The sequence below is a fragment of the Staurois parvus genome, unplaced genomic scaffold, assembly GCF_062004578.1.
Source record: "Staurois parvus isolate SC_StPar_1 unplaced genomic scaffold, SC_StPar_1.0 ptg001133l, whole genome shotgun sequence".
Classification (NCBI taxonomy): domain Eukaryota; kingdom Metazoa; phylum Chordata; class Amphibia; order Anura; family Ranidae; genus Staurois; species Staurois parvus.
Window position 1 is genome coordinate 451962 of NW_028318929.1, and position 23360 is coordinate 475321.

At 42.8% G+C, this 23360-nt stretch overlaps 1 protein-coding gene across 1 annotated transcript; it reads right to left on the minus strand.

Annotated features, from left to right (window-relative positions):
- Nucleotides 1-1122: 1122 nt before the first annotated feature.
- Nucleotides 1123-22561, minus strand: CCNP (cyclin P). The gene is made up of 8 exons (XM_089659156.1): nt 22490-22561; nt 16673-16757; nt 12596-12753; nt 12298-12396; nt 10995-11150; nt 9718-9876; nt 5589-5761; nt 1123-2373 (listed from the first exon to the last, which is right to left on the minus strand). The coding sequence occupies exons 1-8, from the start codon at nt 22559-22561 to the stop codon at nt 2163-2165; spliced, it is 1113 nt and encodes a 370-aa protein (XP_089515282.1). The 3' UTR covers nt 1123-2162.
- Between the last annotated feature and the right edge of the window lie 799 nt (nt 22562-23360).

Consider the following 23360-nt stretch of genomic DNA (forward strand, 5'->3'; position numbering starts at 1 on the left):
AGAACATGGAAATGCAATTATTGTAGTAAATATGAACTGCTAAATACCTTTTCTTTTCAGCACTTAGAGCAGTCTTGTGACTTCTATCAGTGTCCAGCAGAGCACTGGTTAAAGCTTGTAGGAGGAGTTTTCTTTCTGCTCTAGGAGGATGCAAAACCCCTGACCTGATTGGCCCTGTGCCAATCACATACACCCTCCCAAGGAAACAAAACAACCTCTCTAGCAATACACACCAAACTGAGCATGTGCATGTGACCACAGGTTCAGTCTGTATCAGGTGGTCATTTCAACAAGGGGGGGGGGGCAGAGAAGACAGGATCAAACAGCCTTTTTACACAATGCAGATGATTAACCCCTTAGGTTCCACAGTGAGTATAACAAGCATGCTTTACTGCATATACAGACTAATGTTACTGCTGTGGGTTTATGAACACTTTGAAGGATAAGAAAGCCGTGATTAATACAAAGAACTTGTAACATGTGTGTGCCTTTATAGTTCACCATACTACTATAGCGATTTTATTTCACAATAAATGTTGTCAAAGTACTGTCTGGTTGCAGTATGTGTTGCTGGGGTACTTAACAGCTTAAAAGAAAAAAAAGAGAAAGAAAAAGACAAAGAAAAAAAGAAAATAAAAAAAGGAACAAAAAAAAAAAAACGAAAGACAAAAGAACAAAAAAAAAAAAAAAAAAAAAGCTGTTGCTCATAGCAGCTAATGGATTTCCAGCTGTTATGTTTTATAGTCAGGCTGGAGAATGAAAGCTAAAATTCAATTGGTTGGCAACACCCATATTTTTCCTCTGCTCCTTATATTCCTCCCAATTTTTTCATAAGGGATAGACTTTTTGCTTACATTTTTTTTCCCCAGTCACACTTCTCTCATTTCAATGCTTCATATGCAAAAGACTTATTTTCATGCAACAGACATCTGCATTGAAAACAAACAAAACAAACAAAGCAGTGTTTCCACTCCTGACCATCAGGTGGCACTCTTTAATCATGCATGGAGAGGGTTCAGCTCATGTAGCTCAGTGATGGACAGACTCACAAAATGTATAAAAATATTGACTTTATTAAACATACACGGCTTCCTCCTTTGTTTTTACAAGTATTTGAGAAGCTTTTTTTTTACTCTAGAGATAGTTTATACAATAAGTTATCAATACAAGCATACCGTACATTAAAAACCACAAATAATACATATCCATACACACATAAAATATACAATCATATTTTACACACAGAAATTGAGACGCATTACCAAATGTGAAATTTTATTTAAAACATGTCAACATGGAAAACACACAAACTGTCTGATGAGAATGTTAATGCATTAAAATATCTTCCATAGTCTGACACTGCGAGCTCTATATATAGAAGACACCAACAGCTTTAGCACCACCTGGTTGCCAAATCTGGTATTGCATTGTGACCATAGATCTATGATGGTGCTGCATGAGAATGATTATATTTTGGAGTTTGGATGTCACTCTACAGAAGTGGTTCTCAACCTGTGGGTTGCGACCCCTTTGGGGGTTGAACGACCCTTTCACAGGGGTCCCCTAAGACCATCAGAAAACACATATTTCCGATGTGTAAAGAGCAGCTACTGTGTAGAAAGCAGCTGCTGTGTTGAAAGCAGCTACTCTGTTAAAAGCAGCTAATGTGTTGAAAGCAGCAGTATTGGAGGTAAAACGACACTCATGAATAATTACTGGGTAAATAATTTTATGGTTGGGGGTCACCAAAACATGAGGAACTGTATTAAAGGGTCACGGGTTAGGAAGGTTGAGAACCACTGATCTACAGGATACTAAAAGAAGCACAGAACGGATGAAGATGAAATCAAAGACACTACTAGACGGCTATGGCGGGAAAAAGGAGACCATATTACCAGAAACCGGTCATAGCTATTATTCTCAAAACTGGCCAGCCTTTTTTTTTTGGTCACAACTGTCTGCCTATCAAGCAGACCTGCCTAGACGATGGTCTTCGTTGAACCTTTACCCAACCTCAGCAGACAAAAGTTGCACATGAATGAACTCCAGAAAAGGGTATTTAGGTTGAAGAAGAATTCCTCCATAATGAATGATGCTTGTCAGTGTTGTCCTATTGACACCACAGCCGATAATGTGATGTAGTGGTAGTCAGACTTGCATGTTCATCCGCATGATATGGCTTGGTCTCTTATTGGACACGAGCTCAGCAAAGCTATGCAGCTGGCAAGGTGGCTAGAGTTAGCCAAGGCAGGTCCCGTGCTCACTCCAAGTCGCTGAGGACGAGAATATTTTTGCCAGCTGGCGCTGGACTCTGGGCCAGCCCGGAGAGCTGTTTTGGCCATAAGATTCTGGGGGGTACTCAGCTCTGCATCACTGTAACAGAATAAGATGAGGTTGAATGCTGAATACCTGTCATTCATGCACAGTTGAGTCAGTTTGTTCCAGAATTAACATTTTAACTATGGGGTCTGTTAAAAAAAAAAAAAATCACAAATCAGAAAAAAATCAGGCCACTCCCCCTGATGACGTCAACTGACGAAACGCGTTGGATGTGTGATGTTGCTACACTGATCGAGACCCGGAAGTGGAGTTGTGCACGACATGAGCGAAGGATATTGCGAAGATTGTACAAATACTACCTGGCTATTTATCACTTTTGTGAGTAGTTTTGCTTTTAATAAATTGTAAGTTTTTAAACCTACTACACTATGATAGTCCCCGGAGTTTCTATCCATTTCTATCGATACTTTTGAGATGCTGTGCCGGGAGGAGCCATGCTATTCAGGATATGCCTACCCTAAGCGCGGATTGATTTGAAGCCTTTCTGATCATACCTTAACCGGTAGTCGCACCATTTGGTATGGGTCCAATCATATGCACGGCGGTGGATGTGTCTAGTTTGCTCGTTTTTGCTTCACATTAATTTGGAAGACTCTTTTTCTCGTCTCTGGGAGGACGGCACTGGATTTACACTTTTCATGGTGGACTTTTTAATGATATCGTTTTGTTTATGAGATTCCAGTTTTATATTATTCATTACTTGCTTACTTTAAGTGCTGCACTTATATTTATAATTCATTTTTAAAGTTCATATCATCACTCTTTGTGCTTGCTGCTATTATTTATTGTTGCGCCTGAGCGCAGAATATATATATATATATATATATATATATATATATATATATATATATAAATCACATAGCTGTGTACATTTATTGTGTGCGTGAGTTAACCAGCTGTTGTGAGAATGGGGCAAAATTCAATGTTCTTATGCTATTTTTATTTCTGGTCGAATATTATAGGCAGAGCTAAAAAGGTTTATTCAAATTAATCTGGAAAATACATCATTATGGCCACTAGATGGAGCTGAGGACCATAAGAAAAGAATACAGAAGAAGAGATACAATGTAACAATTCTAGAGAATATCATTGTATAGACAGGACTGCAAACGTACCTCAAATATTATATAAAGAACCACAAAAAACAAATTAGACTTTACTGACACGGACAACGGACAACCTAATTTTACTGTAGAAAACATGTTTTATTGAAACAATTCTTCCAAAAATTTACCATAAAAACAGTATTATAGCTAATCAGCCAAATAATTTACAGCATTGTATCTAATGACATCAAAGTCCTCCAGAGGTCGACACGTTTCGCTTATTAGCTTCCTCAGGACCCCGAAAGATTTGGAGGCAAAGAAGTCCAATACCCTAGATGTCAACATGAGCGGCAATAAAGGGTAGTAACATCCACACAGCGGTTAAAATGGTCATAGATGAACATCTGCACACACGGCCACCTCCCCTTGTACCCCACACAGCAAGGTAACTCACTGATAAAAGAGGCAGACAGTAAATCTATCCACCGATATGCCGATATCAATCATATGCGATATATCCTGTGCATATCCTCCACAGAGCAATCTAATAGTCTCATCGTCAAGGTAGAGATAGGAAAAGTCCACCCATGAGTAATAATTCTGCAGTATCAGTAATTGCTTGTCCAGCACCTCTCCAGGATCATCCATATATGACTCCACCAATACACCATGTAACGGCAGCCGCCCTCTGTGTGCGTCTTTCCCCGCTGGTGCCAGTGTGTGCGGATGTTCATCTATGACCATTTTAACCACTGTGTGGATGCTGCTACCCTTTATTGCCACTCATGTTGACATCTAGGGTATTGGACTTCTTTGCCTCTATCACGTACCTGGTGATGGAGGCCAATGGATAGAGGGCTTTCCTTGCGGCTAAGTTCCGGACTCCCCTGAGAGTGGGACAGAGGGAGTCAGGCCCAAAGTTGCACAGGTCACCTGTAGGAGTGCTGGTTGGTGGTCCACTCAGAAGCACAGCTGGTACACAGAGATAGGTCTGCAGACAGGAAGCGCCTGTGTGTGGTATGCAAGCCCTTCCAGGATTTAGATGTTTACTGGGTAGTCGGTTCAAGCCAAGGTCAGGTACCAGGTGGGAATCAGAGCAGACGTAGCCAGATGGGATAGCCGAGGTCATACACAGAGGAGCAAGACATAGAGTATCCGTAAGCCAAGCCGAGGCCAGATCAGGGGTAAAGCAGAGTAGACAGGTCCAGGAGCAAGCCGATTCGGTAACAGGAAATTACGGGTCAAAATCCAAGGAAACAGGAACAGGGTACGGGGAGCTAGAGATGATCCAGCAACTTGAGAAAGTGATGAGCCTCCTTATAAAGGCCGTCTGGCACCAAACTGAGGCTGATGTGTGCTTCTGCAGCCATGCAGAGTACTGGCAGATCTTCCAGAACGTCTGCTGTGGACAGGACCCTGACAGCCTCCAACTCTTTCGGGGTCCTGAGGAAGCTAATAAACGAAACACGTCGACCTCTGGAGGACTTTGATGTCATTACATACAATGCTGTAAATTATTGGGCTGATTAGCTATAATACTGTTTTTATGGTACATTTTTGGAAGATATGTTTCAATAAACAGGTTTTATACAGTAAGATGAGGTTGCCTGGTTTCTGTACCAGTAAAGTCCCATTTGGTTTTTGTGGTTCTTTATAATTCTATAGAATATCAGACAGAATTAGCAGCTAAATGTAACCAGATCCCCCTGGTAGAAAATGATTACATTTCTTTGCTAACTCCAGGGGTAGGCAACCTCTGCACTCCAGCTGTTTTGGAACTACAAGTCCCACAAGGCATTGCATGACTAATTGCCACAGGCATGGCTCCCATAAACATGTTAGGATTTGTAGTTCTGGAACAGCTCATTCTTCCAGTCTTCTCTACCACTGTTACACGGTGGGGTTGATTTACTAAGACTGGAAAGTACAAAATCTGGTTCAGCTCTGCACAGAAACCAATCAGCTTCCAGGTTTTATGGACAAAGCTTAATTGAACAAGCTGAAGCTAGAAGCCGATTGGATGCCATGCACAGATTTTGCACTCTCCAGTTTTTGTACAGTAAATCAATGCTTCATACTGCAACCATGCCACTCCATTCTAGCCAACAACAGTATTCCTACCCAAAACAAGGCATTCGTTTGGCACCCATAACAAGTACACTTGAATAACCCAAGATTTGTATACTTCATAGTCATCCATACCTGTAAGAATACAATGCACCTTGGCACGTTTGACCAGGATTCAAGGATCCAGACTCACGGGACACCATCTGTGCCAGTTTCAGTGCCCCAGAGGCTAAGAGGGCCGGCTCAACCATTGCACCATCAGCCTCAAGTAATGTCAGTTCCATAAAGTACATGGCGAGGTACAGGACCTAGAATTGTGGAAGAAAAAAAAAAATTGGAATTATTAATCTTGCGTGACCTTTCTCACAAGGAAATGTAACTTCCAGCCGGTAATATTGGGCCTTTTTTTCCTTCATCACTCATTTTCCAGGACACACTGAATTATGTTGGCTGCTATGGAGCATTAGGTACCATTCTTGCTCCAGACGTTTAAAGAGTAACTCCACTTTTGTTGAGAAAAAAAAACCATTCCCCTCTGGGCAGGGGCGTATTTACCACAAGGCAAAAAAGGCATTTGACTAGGGTGGCATTTTTTCAGGGGGGGCAGCACCACTCCCCTAAACGAAGGGACACATGTGGCTTAAGGACCAGGTGGGATCTGAGAGAGACTGTGGGCTGCTTGACTCTCGTTCACTTCCTGACATCATTGCTTACTACTAGTAAAATCTGTGAATGATCACAGAGTTCACATGGTACAAGGCTATTCACAACAGCCTTGTACCATGTGACAAGCTGTGACCAATCACAGCTCTCACAGTATGTCTCAATGGCTGCAAGAATGCAGCCAGAGAGAAGGAGAAATGATTGCTTTTACAGCCTTTATGGGTGTAAAAGCAATTAGTGTAAAAGAAAAAAAAAAAATCTTCATCACCCCCCACAAGTAGTACAGTGTCACTATGGTGATATTGTACTGCTAGTGTGACCGTATGTTAAAAACAAAAAATAAAAACAAATAATAATATAAACAAATAAAAAAAAAATGTAAAAATTTTTTTTAGAAAATTATGATTTTTGGTTATAAACTAATTTGGGTTATTTTTTTTTAAAAAAAGATAGCTGAATACATTTTGGTCAAGATTTCTGAAGAAAAATTATTTATTTGCAAAATTTTACAAGAAAAGCACTTTTTTCAAAATGTTTGGACTTTTTCCATTTATATAGCAAAAAAAAATAAAAATCCCAGTGGTGAATAAATACCACCAAATTAAAGTTTTATCTGTCTCCAAAAAATTCATATGGATACAGTGTTGCATGACCGCGCAGTTGTCAAAGTGTGATAGCACTGAAAGCTGAAAATTGGCCTGGACAGGAAGGGGGTGAAAGCGTCCGGACTTGAAGTGGTTAAAGACATTATAGCAGATCTTACCATTTCTGCTTACAGTGCTACACGGTCCAGAATTTAGGTACAACCAGGGGCGGACTGACCATTTGGAAACTCGGGCACTGCCCGAGGGCCCAGGGTCAGTAGGGGGCCCCAGGAGATGCCCCTGGTACCTTTTTTGAGTTTGGGCAAGGACACAGGGGCCCCATGATCCCCTATTGCCCGGGGGCCCCATGAGTTGTCAGTCCGCCCCTGGGTACAACCCCAGTGACGTCACTGACACTAGAACTGAATGTTATCCAGAGCACAAATTACAACAGTGCCAAGATTTTCTAGCGAGGTTCTCTCGCTGTGCTCACTGTCCAGCTAGCGGTATTCCTGCCATGTGCCAAGTTCTAATTGATATGGCTTTCTAACTATATTTTGTGGGCCTTGGGGAGTGATGCAAATATATATAATAGATGTACAAAGTTTCTTGACCATCTCTGCCTATACTATCATACAATGTATCATTGCTACATTGTATAGATTTTTATATGAACAGGCAAGTTTTTTAATATTTATATGTTATGAATAAAAATTGTACGATTTTTATATTGAAGTGTCTTTTCTATGGCAAAGTCCCATGGGCATATTTTTCTGTATCAGTTCATCAAGTTTGGGGACCGAGCTCCACCCATGCACCAAGACAGTTTTCTTGTATTCTAAATTACAACAGTAAAACTCATAGTGACGTTGCTGTTAGGATAGTGGTATCACAATGTACAAAACACATGTACAGTACCAGGGGCGGACTGACAACTCATGAGGCCCCCGAGCAATAGGGGATCATGGGGCCCCTGTGTCCTTGCCCAAACTCATAAAAGCCTATGAAAAAGGTACCAGGGGCATCTCATGGGGCCCCCTACTGACCCCGGGCCCTCGGGCAGTGCCCGAGTTTAAAAATGGTCAGTCCGCCCCTGCACAGTACTTGTAATACTGGAGCTGTAGATTCTTTAGCATCCGACACTTCTTGGGTGTGTCCAATGCCTGCATCTCCCCACTGCTTGCTGCACTTGCACTCACTGGCTTCTATGACACTAGTGTGCCCATTCAGAATTGCAGGTGGAACCACGGCAGGCAGGGTGAAGACCTGCACATCCGACACACCTGGAAGTGTCAGATGCTGAAGGTTCCACTACAGCTTCTATCTATGCAAGAAAATGAGGATACACTCAACAGCACATGTATTTTAACAGGACAATGTCGTTGGGACACATGTATCTTAGGGTCTCAGCATCTAGGTCACTCCTTAGAATTTTCCTCTTTGTGACAAATGTTGGCAAATATGGCGCACTGAGACCAGAGCATCCATACAAACATTGCACCCTTAGTGCAACTGTGCTTCCTCCCCCTAGAACAGCGGCAAAGAGTTTTGTATGGGGGGGGGGTGAGCTTGAAGGGGATATACAGACTACTTCCCTATAAGGTCCACTCCCCTTGGGATTGATAGCAAGCAGTGGGGAGATCCTTAGCCAACAGAAAATCTGCAATCGCCTTTAGAATCCACACACTGCCTGCTGTCAATTACGAGGTGAGAGCAGACCTACTGGGGAGCTAGTTTCTTGGCTTCCCCATCAGGCTCTGCCCATTGCTGCTTCACAGGGTAGCAGCAGCAAATATGCAATACTTGTAGATATCTAATAGAATATATGGTACATGGAATTTGCACCCCTGGGGAGTATTCAATATTATTAAATATTATTAAAAAATATATCAAATGTAACATTTTTATTGTTGCACAAAATATTTAAAAAATCCACAACCCTCCAAAAGAATAGGATCTTTACATTTACAATAAACACTTGGAACATCACAGAAGCTATACAGCCAATATCCAACTCTAAGTCTACACATTTTGCTGTGTGTTCTGCTTCTTCAGGACTGAAACATAGGCATTCCTATACACAATGATTTTATATACAGATCTGGCAGACAAAATGGACTGACAACACATAAGAGCAGGCATAATGATTGGCCGCTATTGACCAAATTTACTCCTCTGCTGTACTACGTACAGGGAAAGGTACTCTGCCTGCCTCTGTATGCCAAGTTAGAATACGTCTTAACAGGGGCGGACTGACAAGTCATGGGGCCCCCGGGCAATAGGGGATCATGGGGCCCCTGTGTCCTTGCCCAAACTCAAAAAAGCCTATGAAAAAGGTACCAGGGGCATCTCATGGGGCCCCCTACTGACCCAGGGCTCTCGGGCAGTGCCCAAATTTCCAAATGGTCAGTCCGCCCCGGGTCTTAAATACCTTCAGCTTTGTTAGGAATGTCATGGAGGTAATGATTTTTTACATTTGGTGTGGTAATAGTGCCATTTTGTAAAAGCGGTGCTATTAAAAACTACCTGAATTTGATGTACATAGTGGTAAAGTTACCAAAACTGGCAGTGGGGATTTTTTAAATCTGGCACCGTCCATTTCAAAGGAAAATTTACAATGGGATTTTTTAAATCTGGTACCGTCCATTTCAAAGGAAAATTTACAATGGAACTGCAGAAGTGAATATCACTCCAAAACACAGGTGACACTTGTGAACTGCTCAAAAAATGAAAGGAAACGTTACATGACAGATATACACAGACTGCTATCACTAACCATTTGAAAATGGCAGTTGCCTGGCTGTCATGCTATACTTTCACCAAGTAGACAAAAAACTAAAAATGACTTATCTATAAGATTTAGACTTATTGACTTCAACTGTCCTTGGGAGGAATCAGCATTGCAGTCAAGCAACTAGCATTTTCAGAATGAGATCAGCAGTGAAAGCCTATAGATTTCTTCTATGAGAGGTTTCCTTTAACAGATTATTTTTTGGATAGATTTCTGTTATACAAACCTTTTCTGGACATTTGCCAGCAATTGAGAGGATGCGTAGAAAGTATAAGGGTTGTGTATAATGCAGCTCAAAGCTCAGCCGTTTGAGGATTTTCTTCTCCATTTTTAGAAGTTCCTTCTTGCTGAAGGCATCTTCCATCATGAAGCAGAGCTCTGATGGCTGCGGGAATTAAATATCATCAGAAAGGAGAATGGTTTAGCACTTCATTGATTTCTTTAATGAAATAGGTATGGAGTTCAATCAAGATGTATAGAGATTTTTTTTCAGCCTTTCTATACAGTACAGGACCAGATTCATTCTTCTTGTCCCATGGTCAACTAGTTTGTGCCACCTACTTACGCCAGTGACAGGCTAGTCATAGTATCACATCAACCAGATCAGACATCACAAGGTATGCTGAAGCTGGAAATGGAGAGGTTGAAATGGACACTTGGAAAACTTGGAACCATTGACTAACAGAGTGGTGCACATGGTCACCCTATACTCTGTTAGCAGAATGGTTCTAAGCAATGGGCCAAGTTGGAGAACTGTAAGCACATAGTACAATATTTCATCAATACAAACTCACAAACTATGTTGGGACAGTAGCAAGAATGACCCAACAAGACTACACCAGCAGGCAGGGCAGACATCTGATGCCTTCAGCTATACATAACTTATTATATACATACAAGATTTCCAATTCCCCCTTATAAAACAGCTCCAGTAGGACCCAATGCTAGAACACAGAGCGTTCCATCATAGGGCGTCTGCTGCTACTTTGCAGAGTATCCTGGATCCAGAACACTTGGTAACTTTGGGCTCAGTACTACCCTAGCGGCATCCCAAGGTTCTGAACTGTGTGACCTAACAGCAAATCTACCCCAGGCGACAAGAAGACGACATGCTTCTTGAATGGTCAAATGTTCATAAGCCACCAGAACTAAAACATTAAAATAATACTAGACAATTGTTCAATAACCACAGAACATTCTTTCTGGAGAATCTATGACCCAAGTGTTCCAGGTTTCACCTGAGGCTGGACCAAAAAGGATCTTCAAGATGTTGGATGGCACCTGCTCAGCTGTCGGACCTCTCATCTATGGATAACTACACACAATGTTCCTTACCTAAAACTTACGTTACTTCAGGCTATAATAACTCTTCCGAGATTGAATATGAAAGGTCTGAGCCCCCTTAGACCTATGGTCCCTGTCTACCACTTATTCTTTTGTCTTTGCCGAGTACCCTTTGACAAAGCCTTTTTGTCAATATGTTCCATTCACCCATTGGCCTACCTTAGGGATAAGTTTCTCCTCCATCTTGCAGGCAATGAAGAGGCAACTGGCTGCCAAGAGCTGGAGTAGAGATATTTGTATTTTGTGAACCTTCATGTAGGAATTCATTAAAAAGACTGCAAGGTACAGGGTCTCATCTTGTAGGCCCAAATATTCCTAATGTCAAGACACAATGGATGGGTACCAATATCAAAGATAGAGGTATTTGTAATCAAGAACTGAAACATTTTAATAAAAATGGTACTAGAGTCAGATTTCTTGGTCACCCACCTATGGCCCAGCACTTGCTAGCTTAATTTTAAGGATAACGTGTTGAACTGGCTGTCAGGAAAGGCCTGCAGGCAAAAGATCCACAGTGCACAAATATGCGCAGGCACATAATTCTTACGAGCCAGACAGATGTGCGGGTGCTTGGGCAAAGGCATGTGTGCACTCACACATCCAGGCGCACGCCTGTCACTAATGCTGGTGCCAAAAGGGCTATTTAAACTGGCTGCAGTAAATGTCTCATTGCTGTTTGGTCTCATCCCTGCTTGTGTTCCCTGATTTCTGTGATTGTCTCCTGATAGCGAACCAGCTTGTTCCTGACTCCTGCTTGATCGCTACATGCCCTGACCGCTGGCTTTCCTTGGATTACCCTTCTGTCTCCGCTCCTGTCTGATTGATCTTCCGCTGCTGACCTGACATGTGACCCGACTACTCTTCCTCCTACCGTTTAAGCCTGATCTGCACGACCAATACCGAACCCGGCTCGTCTGACCCTGCATTCTCAAAACGCACCTCTCGGTAATCCATCCATTCAGCATGGCTGCATCGGAATCCTGCTCTCTGCCTTCAGCCTGCCCTGCAGCTCACCTGCTTACCAGCTACTACTGGACTGATCACATGTGCTCATACCCCACCCCGCCCCTGCGGCCGCTGTCTCACCAGTTCTTGAGCCGGAGTTGTACGGGAGGCCCGACTCTTCACGTCAGGCTCACTATCCAGGTACATGATACTGGCTGAAAACTTTCACTCCTTTATTCAATTTAGCAAATTATCCTTAAAATGTTTCTTATTATTTGCTGATACTCATTGTCGAAGATTGCTGTTGTATTGTCAAAGTTGTTTAGCACAAGAAAACATAATATGGGAGAAACATGGAGGCAACCATTGCTTAACTACCCTGTTGAAGCCAGTGGACAACCAAGCATCTAACATTTTTCAAAGGATCTCAGCATTACAGTTCAATCATAAGATATTTTTTGTTGGAATAAGTAATTAGGCTCTAAAGTAGAACCTGAACATTTAGAAGACTACTCACATGAACTTGGACCAACCAGTCCACCAGCATAGTCCTCATCTCTGATGTGACTAATTTTGGAATGTCACTGGGCTGAAAGACATACTTGCCCTGGTTCTTCTGGGGAAGTACAGACATGAGAGTGTTAGTGGGTGTAGAGGAGATATTGGCATGACTACTAAAGTGGTTTAAAGTGCAATTCCAGCAGTTAGTATGAAGCCAACAATCAGATCTCACTTTACTACAGTTGGTTTAAGGTGAAACCTTGTTGCTGAATAAGCCGAGATGGTTTGTGACCAACCTGGGTGTGTTTCCTCACCATCATTTCAGAGAAGATATCTGTGGCATAGTCTTGCTCCAAAGCCATGTCTAGCTCCAGCATGGACTGGGTCACACGGTCTCTCCATAAGTCCACCAATAAGGGGCCAGTAGAAATGACGGTCACTGAGATCTGACTGACTGCAGTGTCTGGAGCAGCTGTAGAGATCCATGCAAAGACACAGATATTCAGTTATCTACATATAGCAATGTAATAAGTAAAAGACAGAGGAAGCCATTGCTAATCAACTTCTGAAAATACTAGCTGCCGGGCTGGCTTACTAATCCAGTTCCTACAGTACTTTCAAACCTGGAACAAGTCTTCAGATCAGGTGGTCTGATTCCACTCTGGCTGCACCATACTTGTCCAAGATAGCGACTAGAAATACAAAGCCAGGCAATTAGCATTTTCAAGGTTGGTAATGGCAGCCCCATATATCTCTCAATATAGGTCTACTTTAAAACTAAATGTCAGCCAAACTTTCTAGTTTTGGATGGTTATGGGGGAAGTTAAGATTTATGCCAGGTTTTTATTGCTTACTGTGACGCCTTTGGGAGCTTTCCCCTACAGAATCCTTGTTGTCAGACCATTCTCTAACAAAAAAAAAAAATCTTATACGGTTATTTTTCTTTTACTTTATTTTAGGCATATTATTTACACTTGGATGTGCGTTGAGGAGCACCTAGTATCAGGAATTATATCACTACAAAAAAAATAAAAAAATCACTAAAAAAAAGTCCTGGTTAAATGTTTATTGTTAGCACATCAGATACATCCAATAATACCTTTATTGGTTATACCACATTTATATGAAATCCGCCTGGTTGGTTTTTACTGGGGTAGAAGTACCTATCTCTCCCTCCACCTCCCAACCCACTCAACCTCCTGCTCCTCCATCATCCCTATCCTGTCCCGAAGACAAACAGATTTTGTTGTCAGGACTGCCTGATCTTGTCCTAATAATAATAGCCATGTAGAAAATCTAGCAACTATCAGATTTTACCTGTCCATTGCACATTTCATTGTGATTCTATCAAGCCACACACTTTTGTTTTCTTTATTTCCAATCATATGTAAAAATATTGTTTCTAATCCATTCTATTCTCTTTGATTTTAAAGGTGCCAGATTTGTTGCGTTTGTGTCATGTCCACTTGGCTGCTGAATGCCGTGCCAGTTCCTTTTATATTTTATGTTTTTTGTATTTTATTGAAATAATTTATATCTTATAATTACTCTTTGTTTAGTTATCAATGTTGGGTGACTGATAACATAACCACACAATGAACACAAATGTGGATTATTTGATATTTTCTGAAAGTATTGGATTCACTTTGATTGTCACACAAACTTTGATTAATACTATCTTACTGATATGTATACATTTTTGTTTATTTAAAATCTTACAAATCTTAAGCTGGGGGGCTCTACAGGTCAGTCTTCTAGTACCTCCCCCTGCTCTAGAAGTTTCTCCAAGGCGGAGGTGAGGATGGGGAGTATGTTATGGGAGTCTGACTAATCCCAGGCAGGAGGCCTGGCAGTGTGGTAGACTGGCCCATACCGTAAGTATGACAGAGCCTGGCCAGCAAGGGAGTAGTCAGGTGGAAGATAGAAGAGTGAAGTGCTGCTGTGTAGCTTGGGAGGGGGCCCCAGAGAAGGGGAGGTCGGCCTCCAGGCTGGAGGTGGGGGGGGGAGAAAAGCTGAAAGAGGGAACTCCAGTGCCCTGCAGTCCACCGGGGAAGGACAACCTGCATGGAAAATTACCAGCCCAGTGGAAGAATGGAAAGCAGTTCTATCCACAGCTGCAGGACAAGGACAGTGTGAGTACCTCTACACCCTCAGGGCCTATATGGGAGAAGTCTGCTAGATAAAGTTCTTTTCAAGTCAGGGGACAGTTTATACAAGTTGTCACTTTGCTGAAAACCCAATTAGGGAGCAACGAATTCCTAAGACGGTGATTACTTTGCTAAAGACTGTCGTGGTTCCAGCTGGAACGCAGTCAGAAGTTTATCATTTTGCATTTTCTAGAGAAGGAAATTGTCCTCATTTTGCCATTCTTCAATCAAGTTAGGCATTCCATAATCCCTTTACCCTATCCGAGTTAAATTCTCTAGTAAATTCTAACAACCAAGCCCATGGACTGTTTCCTTGTGTCTGGTTACAAGTTGGAAAATGTGTGTTGTCTGGCTGTGCAGGGAATGAGAGCTACTGGTTTTGGGTCCCCCTTAAGAGGGTAGCGCTACATATGTGTAGCACTACCCCCTTAGGAATCGCTAGAGATTTGGGTCCCCCTATAGTCCTGCACAGCCAGGCAACACACATTTTCCACACACACACACATGCATCCAGGAGACAGTAACAAGCCCTTGTTGTTTGGATTTTATTAGGGGATTTAAAACTTGGATAGCGTAAGGGGTGAATGGGATGCCCAAGGATAATGGCAACAGAGGAAAAACTCATTAGCAACTATGTACAAGTCTTTACAGCAAAAAAAAAAGATCTTCTGGAGAGCTAGCCAGCATCTCCTATAGTACCACCCCAGACCTCTCTTCATTCAGCTGTACTGAGTGTTTCCCTGGGCAGGGGATCCAGTGCCTGTCACTGCAATGTGAACAGTCCCAAGTAAAAAGCTAATCCAGTTTCCCACCAGAATGCCTCTTTCAGCTTACTGGCCCAGGGGGTGCAGGTCTACTCACTCAGTCCTTCTCCTGTGCTGATGGTGGGTCAGTAGCTGCTATCAGGTCTTCTAGCTGGACCGCTCCTTCCATGCTGCACAGGTGGTCCTCGCTGTGGGGGCCGGCAAAGTCCTGAGCTTTCCTCCTTCCAAGCTCCATTGCCTGTAGGTGAGCCCCTCTCCAACTGGGCCCCCCTCTCAGGCTCCTGCTCTCCAGCCTCACTTTCTCTCCATCTTCCACACAAACTCTCCTTCTCCACTTTCCTGCTGGTGAGCAGGCTCAGTTATTCTTAAAGGCTGTTCAGGACCCTTGCCAAGCCTCGTGTCAGGGATTAGCCAGGATCTTCTATGGAGTACAGACCAGCCACTCCTCACCTCTGCCCACTTTTCCTAGATATTTCTCCAAAGTTCCAGAGCAGGGTAAGTCCCAGAGACCTGGTCTGTAGAGCTCTTACCATAGTTTGACCCACCTGGCTATTATACCCAGGCTGCTACTCACTAACAATTGAACCAGAGTTCTTCCTAGCTAACTAGGAGGGTGCTACATCTAGATATGCATTACATTGTCTATCGGATATGTATGAGATTTTTTAGGAGATCTTCTACCTTTGATTGTCAATTATGCATGCTAGCCCTGAAGAAGGGGGAGGCTCTTTCCCCCGAAATGTGTTGGATGTATCTGATGTTCTTTAACAATAAACATTTAAGAAAAAGTCTTCTTAAAGTGGAGTTCCACTCACCCTGTCAAAAAATAAAAGTCAGCAGCTACAAAAACTGTAGCTTCTGACTTTTAAAAAACAGCCACTTACCTGTCCCCTCAGTGTGTCCCCCGCAGTCCAATTCACCGGCCGCCCTGTATTCTAGGAGGCCAGCATCTTCAGGGTGGGCACCCGGCTGTGATAGCTTGCAGCTTCACAGCTGGGTACCCACTGCGCATGCGCGAGTAGCGTTGCGCTTCATGAATGGTCCTGTAGTCTTCTGGGACCGTGTCCCAAAAGACTACAGGGAGGGAGGGAGGACACTTTCTGTTTCTGATCGCCTATGCGATCGGACCAGAAGCGGGTACCTGTCAAATTTGGGTACCCCCGCCCCCCAAAGGTGCCAATCCTTAATGGGGAGCGAGGGAGCAGTCCTTAAAGCAGAACTTCCCCTTTTGGGTAGAGCTCCTCTTTAGGTCATATGATTCCTTGCACTAGATGTTCCTCAATACACACCACAGCGTTCATTATCTGTTTAATGATCGATTTATCTTCATCAGAGAGGCCTACACCTAGGACAAGGTCTACATACACTATACTTTCAATGTAGATCTGCTTCTGTAAAAGGAAAACAACCTCCAATGTATGCTCATCAGAACCAATTTCCACTTCTGTCGGGCCAGCACTATCACATACATCAGACTTACCTTTCTTGGTAAGGGAGATGGAGTTAATGACAGCAGTGGCTACTTTGTCAGTCACTGATATTGTGGAAGATAGTAGACTCTTTTTCTATTGGGGAAAAGCAGAACAGGTTTACACATTTACAGTCTAGGTATGATCATTTTTCATATAGATCTAGCTTTAGAAGTAGTCTGTTTATGTATAACGCATCAGGATATAATCCTACCTTATCGAGTTCCAGTGGATTTAGCTCTATATTTTTCCCTTTTAAATTGGAACTCCAGTCAAAACTTTTTTTCTAGTTTTGGATAGAAAATGGGAAAAGGGTTTAACAGTTGTCAGGTTTTTTTTTTTTTTTTGCCGCCTGTGTTCCAGTTGAGGAGGTTCACCCCATGTGTCTTTGTGACCATTACCAGACAGAAGATGAGGAGCAAGGCAACCTTTTGCAGTTGCCACGGTAGGTAAATCTTCCACTGGAGACAATGGTTAGAGGTAGGATTTCATGCCACTTTGGGGACCTTTCAAGTTAGCGCCTGTCATGTTTCTGTGACAGGAAGTGAAGATAAATTTGCACAGACAGCAATAAAACGCTAAGTATAAGTGAGGTGCGGAATTCATATGTATAACCTGTCCAAAAATAACGTACGGTTGAATTTAATGGCTTGAGATTGGCAGTTCTCAACAAATTGGGGGACTTTCTTCTTCCAAGACAAAGGGGTCACCCACTGTGACAGTGAATGAGGCTTGGAGCACTGCTCTAAGCAAGAGGAAAAGTTCAGTCTCCCTGGTCCTCAGAAAAAGGGGTGCAGGAGTTCCGTCTCACTCATCCAGCGGTGACAAAGTCTGTATACATAGGGAATGCTGCACTCCCAACTAGAACGAAGTGTAGATAAGGGTATTAGACAGCCTCAGCCAGTGATGCTCCAAAAACCACGCCCCTGATGCATTCCCCCCCCCCACCCACCAGGGCTTAGCCATGACCTATTCCCTGGTGGATGAGGCGAAATGCATCAGGGGCGTGGTTTGTGTAGCAGCACTGGCTAAGGTTGTCTAATACCCTTATGTCACAAGTTAGCCTGCAGTTTCTTGTTTGTGTTCTTACCTCCTTGCTGCAGTGCTGTTCCTGATCCCTTTCACATGTGTGTTTGTCTGTGCTCACCTATGGGCATCGTCTGCTGTTCTCTGGGTTTTATTTCCTTCCCTTCCATCATGCCTCCTAGTTTGCCTGCCTATATAACACATGTTCATTCTAGGCCACTTTGCCTGAGCAACTTTCTAGTTGTCGGAGCTCCTGTGTCTTGCTATTTATTGCCTGTATGCTATTGCCTGTATCCTGCGTTGACTACTTATGTACCGACCCCGGCTTTGTTCTCTGACTGTGCAAGTTTTCCGCCCGTCCTGACCTTGGCTAGTCTATCGGATTTCCATTTGTCTCCTCCCATTGTACTCTGCTCCCGTGAGCGGTCTTCGCATCCTCAGCTGGGCGTACTTGGGGGCCGCGACCTGGTCACAGTTTGCTGCAAGTCCATCCCCACCATCAGGGGATCTGGTGAAGAAGCAGGCTGGGGCTTAGAACCCCAAGTTGAATATCTACAAGGGCTCTCTACCACAGGTGCTGACACCTTATCAATACTTCATAACAAGAATTTGAAATTCACTGGCAAACATCCCTTAATTAAAGCATAATGGAAAAAACACCCCCATTGGGTGGGACTTTAATGGCACAAAAAATATTTAAAATATAGTAACTTTATTATAATTGCTTAAAACAAGTTTTGGTGTACATAATATGTTATTTTGTCTGAACTTTTTAAATGGAAACTATTATGCACACCAAAATAACTACTTGTTTTAAGGAATTATAATAAAATTTGTATATTAGAAGTATTAAAGTCCCACCCAATGGGGGAGTATTTTCACATTATGCTTATCTACACTTTGGTCAGGTCAGGAGAGCAGCGTTCCCCATGTACACAATGGGGACACCTAGATTGAAAAATTTGCCATAAGTGAACCAAAAGAGCACCAAACAATTGTCTCATGAATTCAAAAAGCCCGTTGCTCTTGACAAGAATAAAGATTTCTTTTGACTCTCAAGACAATTGTTTGGTGCTCTTTTTGGTTTGTTTAGAAGCAATGCTTGAGGTGATTGTAGCCGAATTAGTGCATTTGGAACAGAAACAATTGAGTACTGTCCGTGATACTTTTTTTATTTGCACTAACATACAATTTTGAGGACAAGCTTTCGGGGTATATCCCCTTCGGGAACGTACCCCGAAAGCTTGTCCTCAAAATTGTATGTTAGTGCAAATAAAAAAAGTATCACGGACAGTACTCAATTGTTTCTTTAGAAGCAATAAAATTAAATGCCTGATTGTTGATGGTTTTAACCCCTCTCTGCATCCAAAGCTGTAAAATTATTATGACCAGAGTTCCACTTGTACTGAGAGAATATGGAGGTGTCACTGCTGACCCTTCCTTCTGAAAATGCTAGTTCACTGGTGGTCATGATGATCCAATTCAATTTCAATGTAAGTGCAGCGCTAAAGCATAAGTGACAAATAGAATCAAAGTGTTTATGTGAATAAAAGTGTATCATACAATATTCAAGTGACATATATCTAATAGACTTCTCAGATCATATAAAATCATAAAAGTTCTAAAAATCTGAACTTAAATAGTCCATGGCACTACAGGTCACATATGTGCCAAATAGTATGTGTTGGCTTATCAGCTTCTCCAGGGTCAGGGCTATGCAAAACCAGCAAAGGATCCTCCAAGATGGCCACCACTCTGAGCTCTGGCGACGTGACGTCAGCACGTAAGGCTCCACTCAATGCATTTCATGCGCATGCATGTCCTCGGGCACACCTACTGCATGCGCATGAAGCGTGTTGGGTGGAGCCTTACATGCTGATGTAGCGGCCAGAGCTCAAAGCGGCGGCCATCTTGGGGGATCCTTTGCTGGTTTTGCATAGCCCTAACTCTGGAGAAGTCCGGTCCCTATTTATGGCTTCCGGAGACCCCCCATAAGGAACAGCATTAAAGCTATTTACAAGTAGCATTCTGGTAAGTGCACATCCATATAAGGTGGTGGAATTCCCATTAGATTATAAGCACTCTCGAGCATCCCAGCTGGTATTGCTGCACTTTGTAGTTCCACGATCACCAGGCTTTGTTGTGACCAGTAGTGACACGGACTATTTATTATCACCATTATTGCTGATAAGTATACACGTACTATTTGGCACTGTTGTGACCTGTAGTGCCAAATACTATTTATATTCACGATTTAAGTTCAGATTTTTAGAACTTTTATGATTTTATATGATCTGAGATGTTTATTAGATATATGTCACTTGAATATTGTATGAACACTTTTATTCACATAAGCACTTTATGATTCCATTTGTCACTTATGCTTTAGCGCTGCACTTACATTGAAATTGACTACTGTGGGTCTGTTACCTTGATTTTTTGTGCTAGCAGCTACCTTATTATCTGCGCTTGCCTTATTATTATACAGTATTTATATAGCGCCAACAGTTTGCTCAACGCTGTACATTATAATGGGAGACAGTGCATGAGACAGTACAGTAATACACGAGGGGTTCGAGGGCCCTGCTCCTTGGAGCTTACAATCTAGGATATATATCTATCTAGATATCTAGCCTTCTATCTTGTGTCATATGATGATCCAATTGCCTAAATACTTTGAGTCACTAACCAAGAACAAGTAGGCAGATCGGAGATTTGGATCTCCTCTGTCCAATCTGTATGCTTGTTCCAGGTCAGCGATTGTGGAAGTAGTGAACCAAAAGACATCCAGGCAAAACGTATCCTTATGCAGGCCATAGATGGGTCGAAAATCGGCCGATTTTTCGGCCGAAAATAAAATTGGCCGATTTTCGGATCGTTAGTGGGCTATTTGTTCGGCCGTTTTTCGGGATTTTGGCCATTTTTTTTTTTTGGTAAAGTTGGAAAAAAAAAATCGGCCGATCGGCCGATTTTCGCGGCATTAATGGGCTAATCGGCCGATTTTTTACCGATAAAAAATCTGCGCATGAGCAGTGACCTGCAAGAGGAAGACAAAAAGAAGAAAAAGAAGAAGAGGAAGAGGATGAAGAAGAGGATGAAGAAGAAGAAGAGGAAGAAGAAGAGGATGAAGAAGAAGAAGAGGATGAGGAAGAAGAAGAGGAAGAAGAGGATGAGGATGAAGAAGAGGATGAGGAAGAAGAAGAAGAGGATGAGGATGATGAAGAAGAAGAAGAGGATGAGGATGAATAAGAAGAAGAAGAGGATGAAGAAGAAGAGGATGAGGATGAAGAGGATGAGGATGAAGAAGAAGAAGAAGATGAAGAAGAAGAAGAGGATGATGAAGAAGAAGATGAGGATGAAGAAGAAGAAGAAGAAGAAGAGGATGAGGATGAAGAAGAGGATGAGGATGAAGAAGAAGAGGATGAGGATGAAGAAGAAGAGGATGAGGAAGAAGAGGATGAGGATGAAGAAGAAGAAGAAGAAGAGGATGAGGATGATGAAGAAGAAGAGGATGAGGATGATGAAGAAGAAGAAGAGGATGAAGAAGAAGAAGAAGAAGAAGAAGAGGATGAGGATGAAGAAGAAGAAGAGGAAGAGGATGAGGATGAAGAAGAAGAAGAGGATGATGAGGATGAAGAAGAAGAGGATGAGGATGAAGAAGAAGAAGAAGAAGAAGAGGATGAAGAAGAAGAAGAAGAAGAAGAAGAAGAGGATGAGGATGAAGAAGAAGAAGAGGATGAGGATGAGGATGAAAAAGAAGAAGAAGAAGAAGAAGAAGAAGAAGTAGGATGAAAATAAGAGGAATTCTAGTCCAGCAAAAAGTGTCTCTGCAGAGAGCTCCGCTATTTCTTTGACAGTTCTCTGACAGTTCCTTGACATTTACAGCGGTTGCAACATTGTATCTATTTGTTTCCGAATAAAAACATCTGTATCCTAAATGGAAACAAATAGATACAATGTTGCAACCGCTGTAAATGTCAAGGAACTGTCAGAGAACTGTCAGAAATAGCAGAGCTCTCTGCAGGGACACTTTTTGCCGGCTGTAGACGGGATGAAAATCGGCCGATTTTTTTTACCATTGGTGGTAACGTCGGCCACTTGAACGACCGATTGTTTGTTTTTTTAAAAGAAAACTCAGCCGATTTTCGACCCATCTATGGCCTGCATTAGAAGAAGGTAATTTCTCCATATTTCTCTCAGTTCAGGTTCTCTTTAAAAGGTTGACCTAAGTTTTTATGCAAATTGCTTTGGATTGCATCTTCTCCATACCACAGCTCTTTAAAAATATGTTAGCTAGACCCCATAGTTCACTAATCACTCAGCTAACTACTCAAGTCACTAATCCTTAAGCAAACTGACTAGTAGCTCAAAATGGCTACAACTAAATAGGGGTCACACATCCTGCACAAGGTGTAACTCTTCTGTGCGCGCTCTGATCAATGCCTGGGACCAGGCAGGGGCCACATTCAGGTGAAATCAACCTTAAGGCGGCACCCCAGCTTGCAGAGGAGTCGCGTACCATGTGCAATGATTGTCTGCCGAGTTCCTGTAGAACTTGTTGTCCCATGTCACTACACACTTTGTGAACTATTGCATTTAGGAGGGGCACCACTAAGCCTTTGCCCTCTCCACCTGTCCAGCATATCTCTTCCACCTCACTCCCAGTGACAGAATGGGATGGCGTGGACCTCATGCATGCACTTAGTTAATTCCTTTTTCCAACATATTGGGCGGTCTCAGCCCTGGTGAGGACCTATACAATCTAAACCTGCCTTTTTCCATCACACAACATGGTATCTCACCTTCTTCTCTTCTTTCTTGTGTAGAATTCTGTTGTTGTCTTTAGTTTTAAATGGTTCTCTTTTTCCTTCCATCTGAAAGTAGCAGAGATGCCATGGGATACAATGTGATATCATGTTTTCATTTATAAGGTTCTTAAAACTGTATATCCCATATATTGTATTACTCACAAACAGGTTTCATATATTGCGGACAGGACTGTGGATAAGGGGCACTACCTGTCCTTCTGTACAGGGCCCGGGTAGAAGGGTGAATCAGATGTGGGCATGGAGGGTGATCAGCCCCGGGAAAGATGGGGGGGAGGGGGGGGTACTGGAACTGATCCCCAGTATGGCTCTCTCTGCGACAGCTGAAGACTAGCTTCTATTCCTCTCCCTCCCGCTGATTTTCAGCTGCTGCAGAGAGAGCCATACATTGGATTGGTTCCAGTAATTGCCCAAGCTGCACCCATCACCCTCCCTGTGCACCATACATTTCCTGCTGCTGTCCAGGCCCCCCTGTGTGCCCCCGTGATGCCAGCTTCCCTCCCCTCCTCACCAGCAGTTTCAAGCACACAATAAGATCCTTCAGGATGGGGAGTGGGGGAGGGGTCCAGAAAATATGTCACATTTACCAGCCCCTCTCTTTCCTGAACAGACACGAGTGATCGGTACTGATCACTCACTGTGTTCATTCATAACTGCCCCATAGTAAACAGTGATTTTTTTGGGAGGGGTGGGGGCCTGTCAGGTTGGCTGTATGGGCCCCGTGGTTTCTAACAGCAGCCCCGATTGTAAAAAAGTCAACCTGGGAGGACATTTTGAAGGAGGATAAGCACAATGAACATGCTGCTGCTAAAATTGTTTAAGGAGCAGGGATTAGGGAAGAAGACTC

Bases quoted from the DNA above. Each gene is read 5' to 3' on its own strand.
- CCNP (XM_089659156.1), bottom strand. From the start codon at position 22,561: ATGGAAGGAAAAAGAGAACCATTTAAAACTAAAGACAACAACAGAATT. The intron at 16,758-22,489 runs GTGAGATACCAT...TTTCCCCAATAG, and splicing joins ACAAGAAAGAAGAGAAGAAG to AAAAAGAGTCTACTATCTTC. The intron at 5,762-9,717 runs GTTTGTATAACA...CCACAATTCTAG, and splicing joins CTGGCAAATGTCCAGAAAAG to GTCCTGTACCTCGCCATGTA.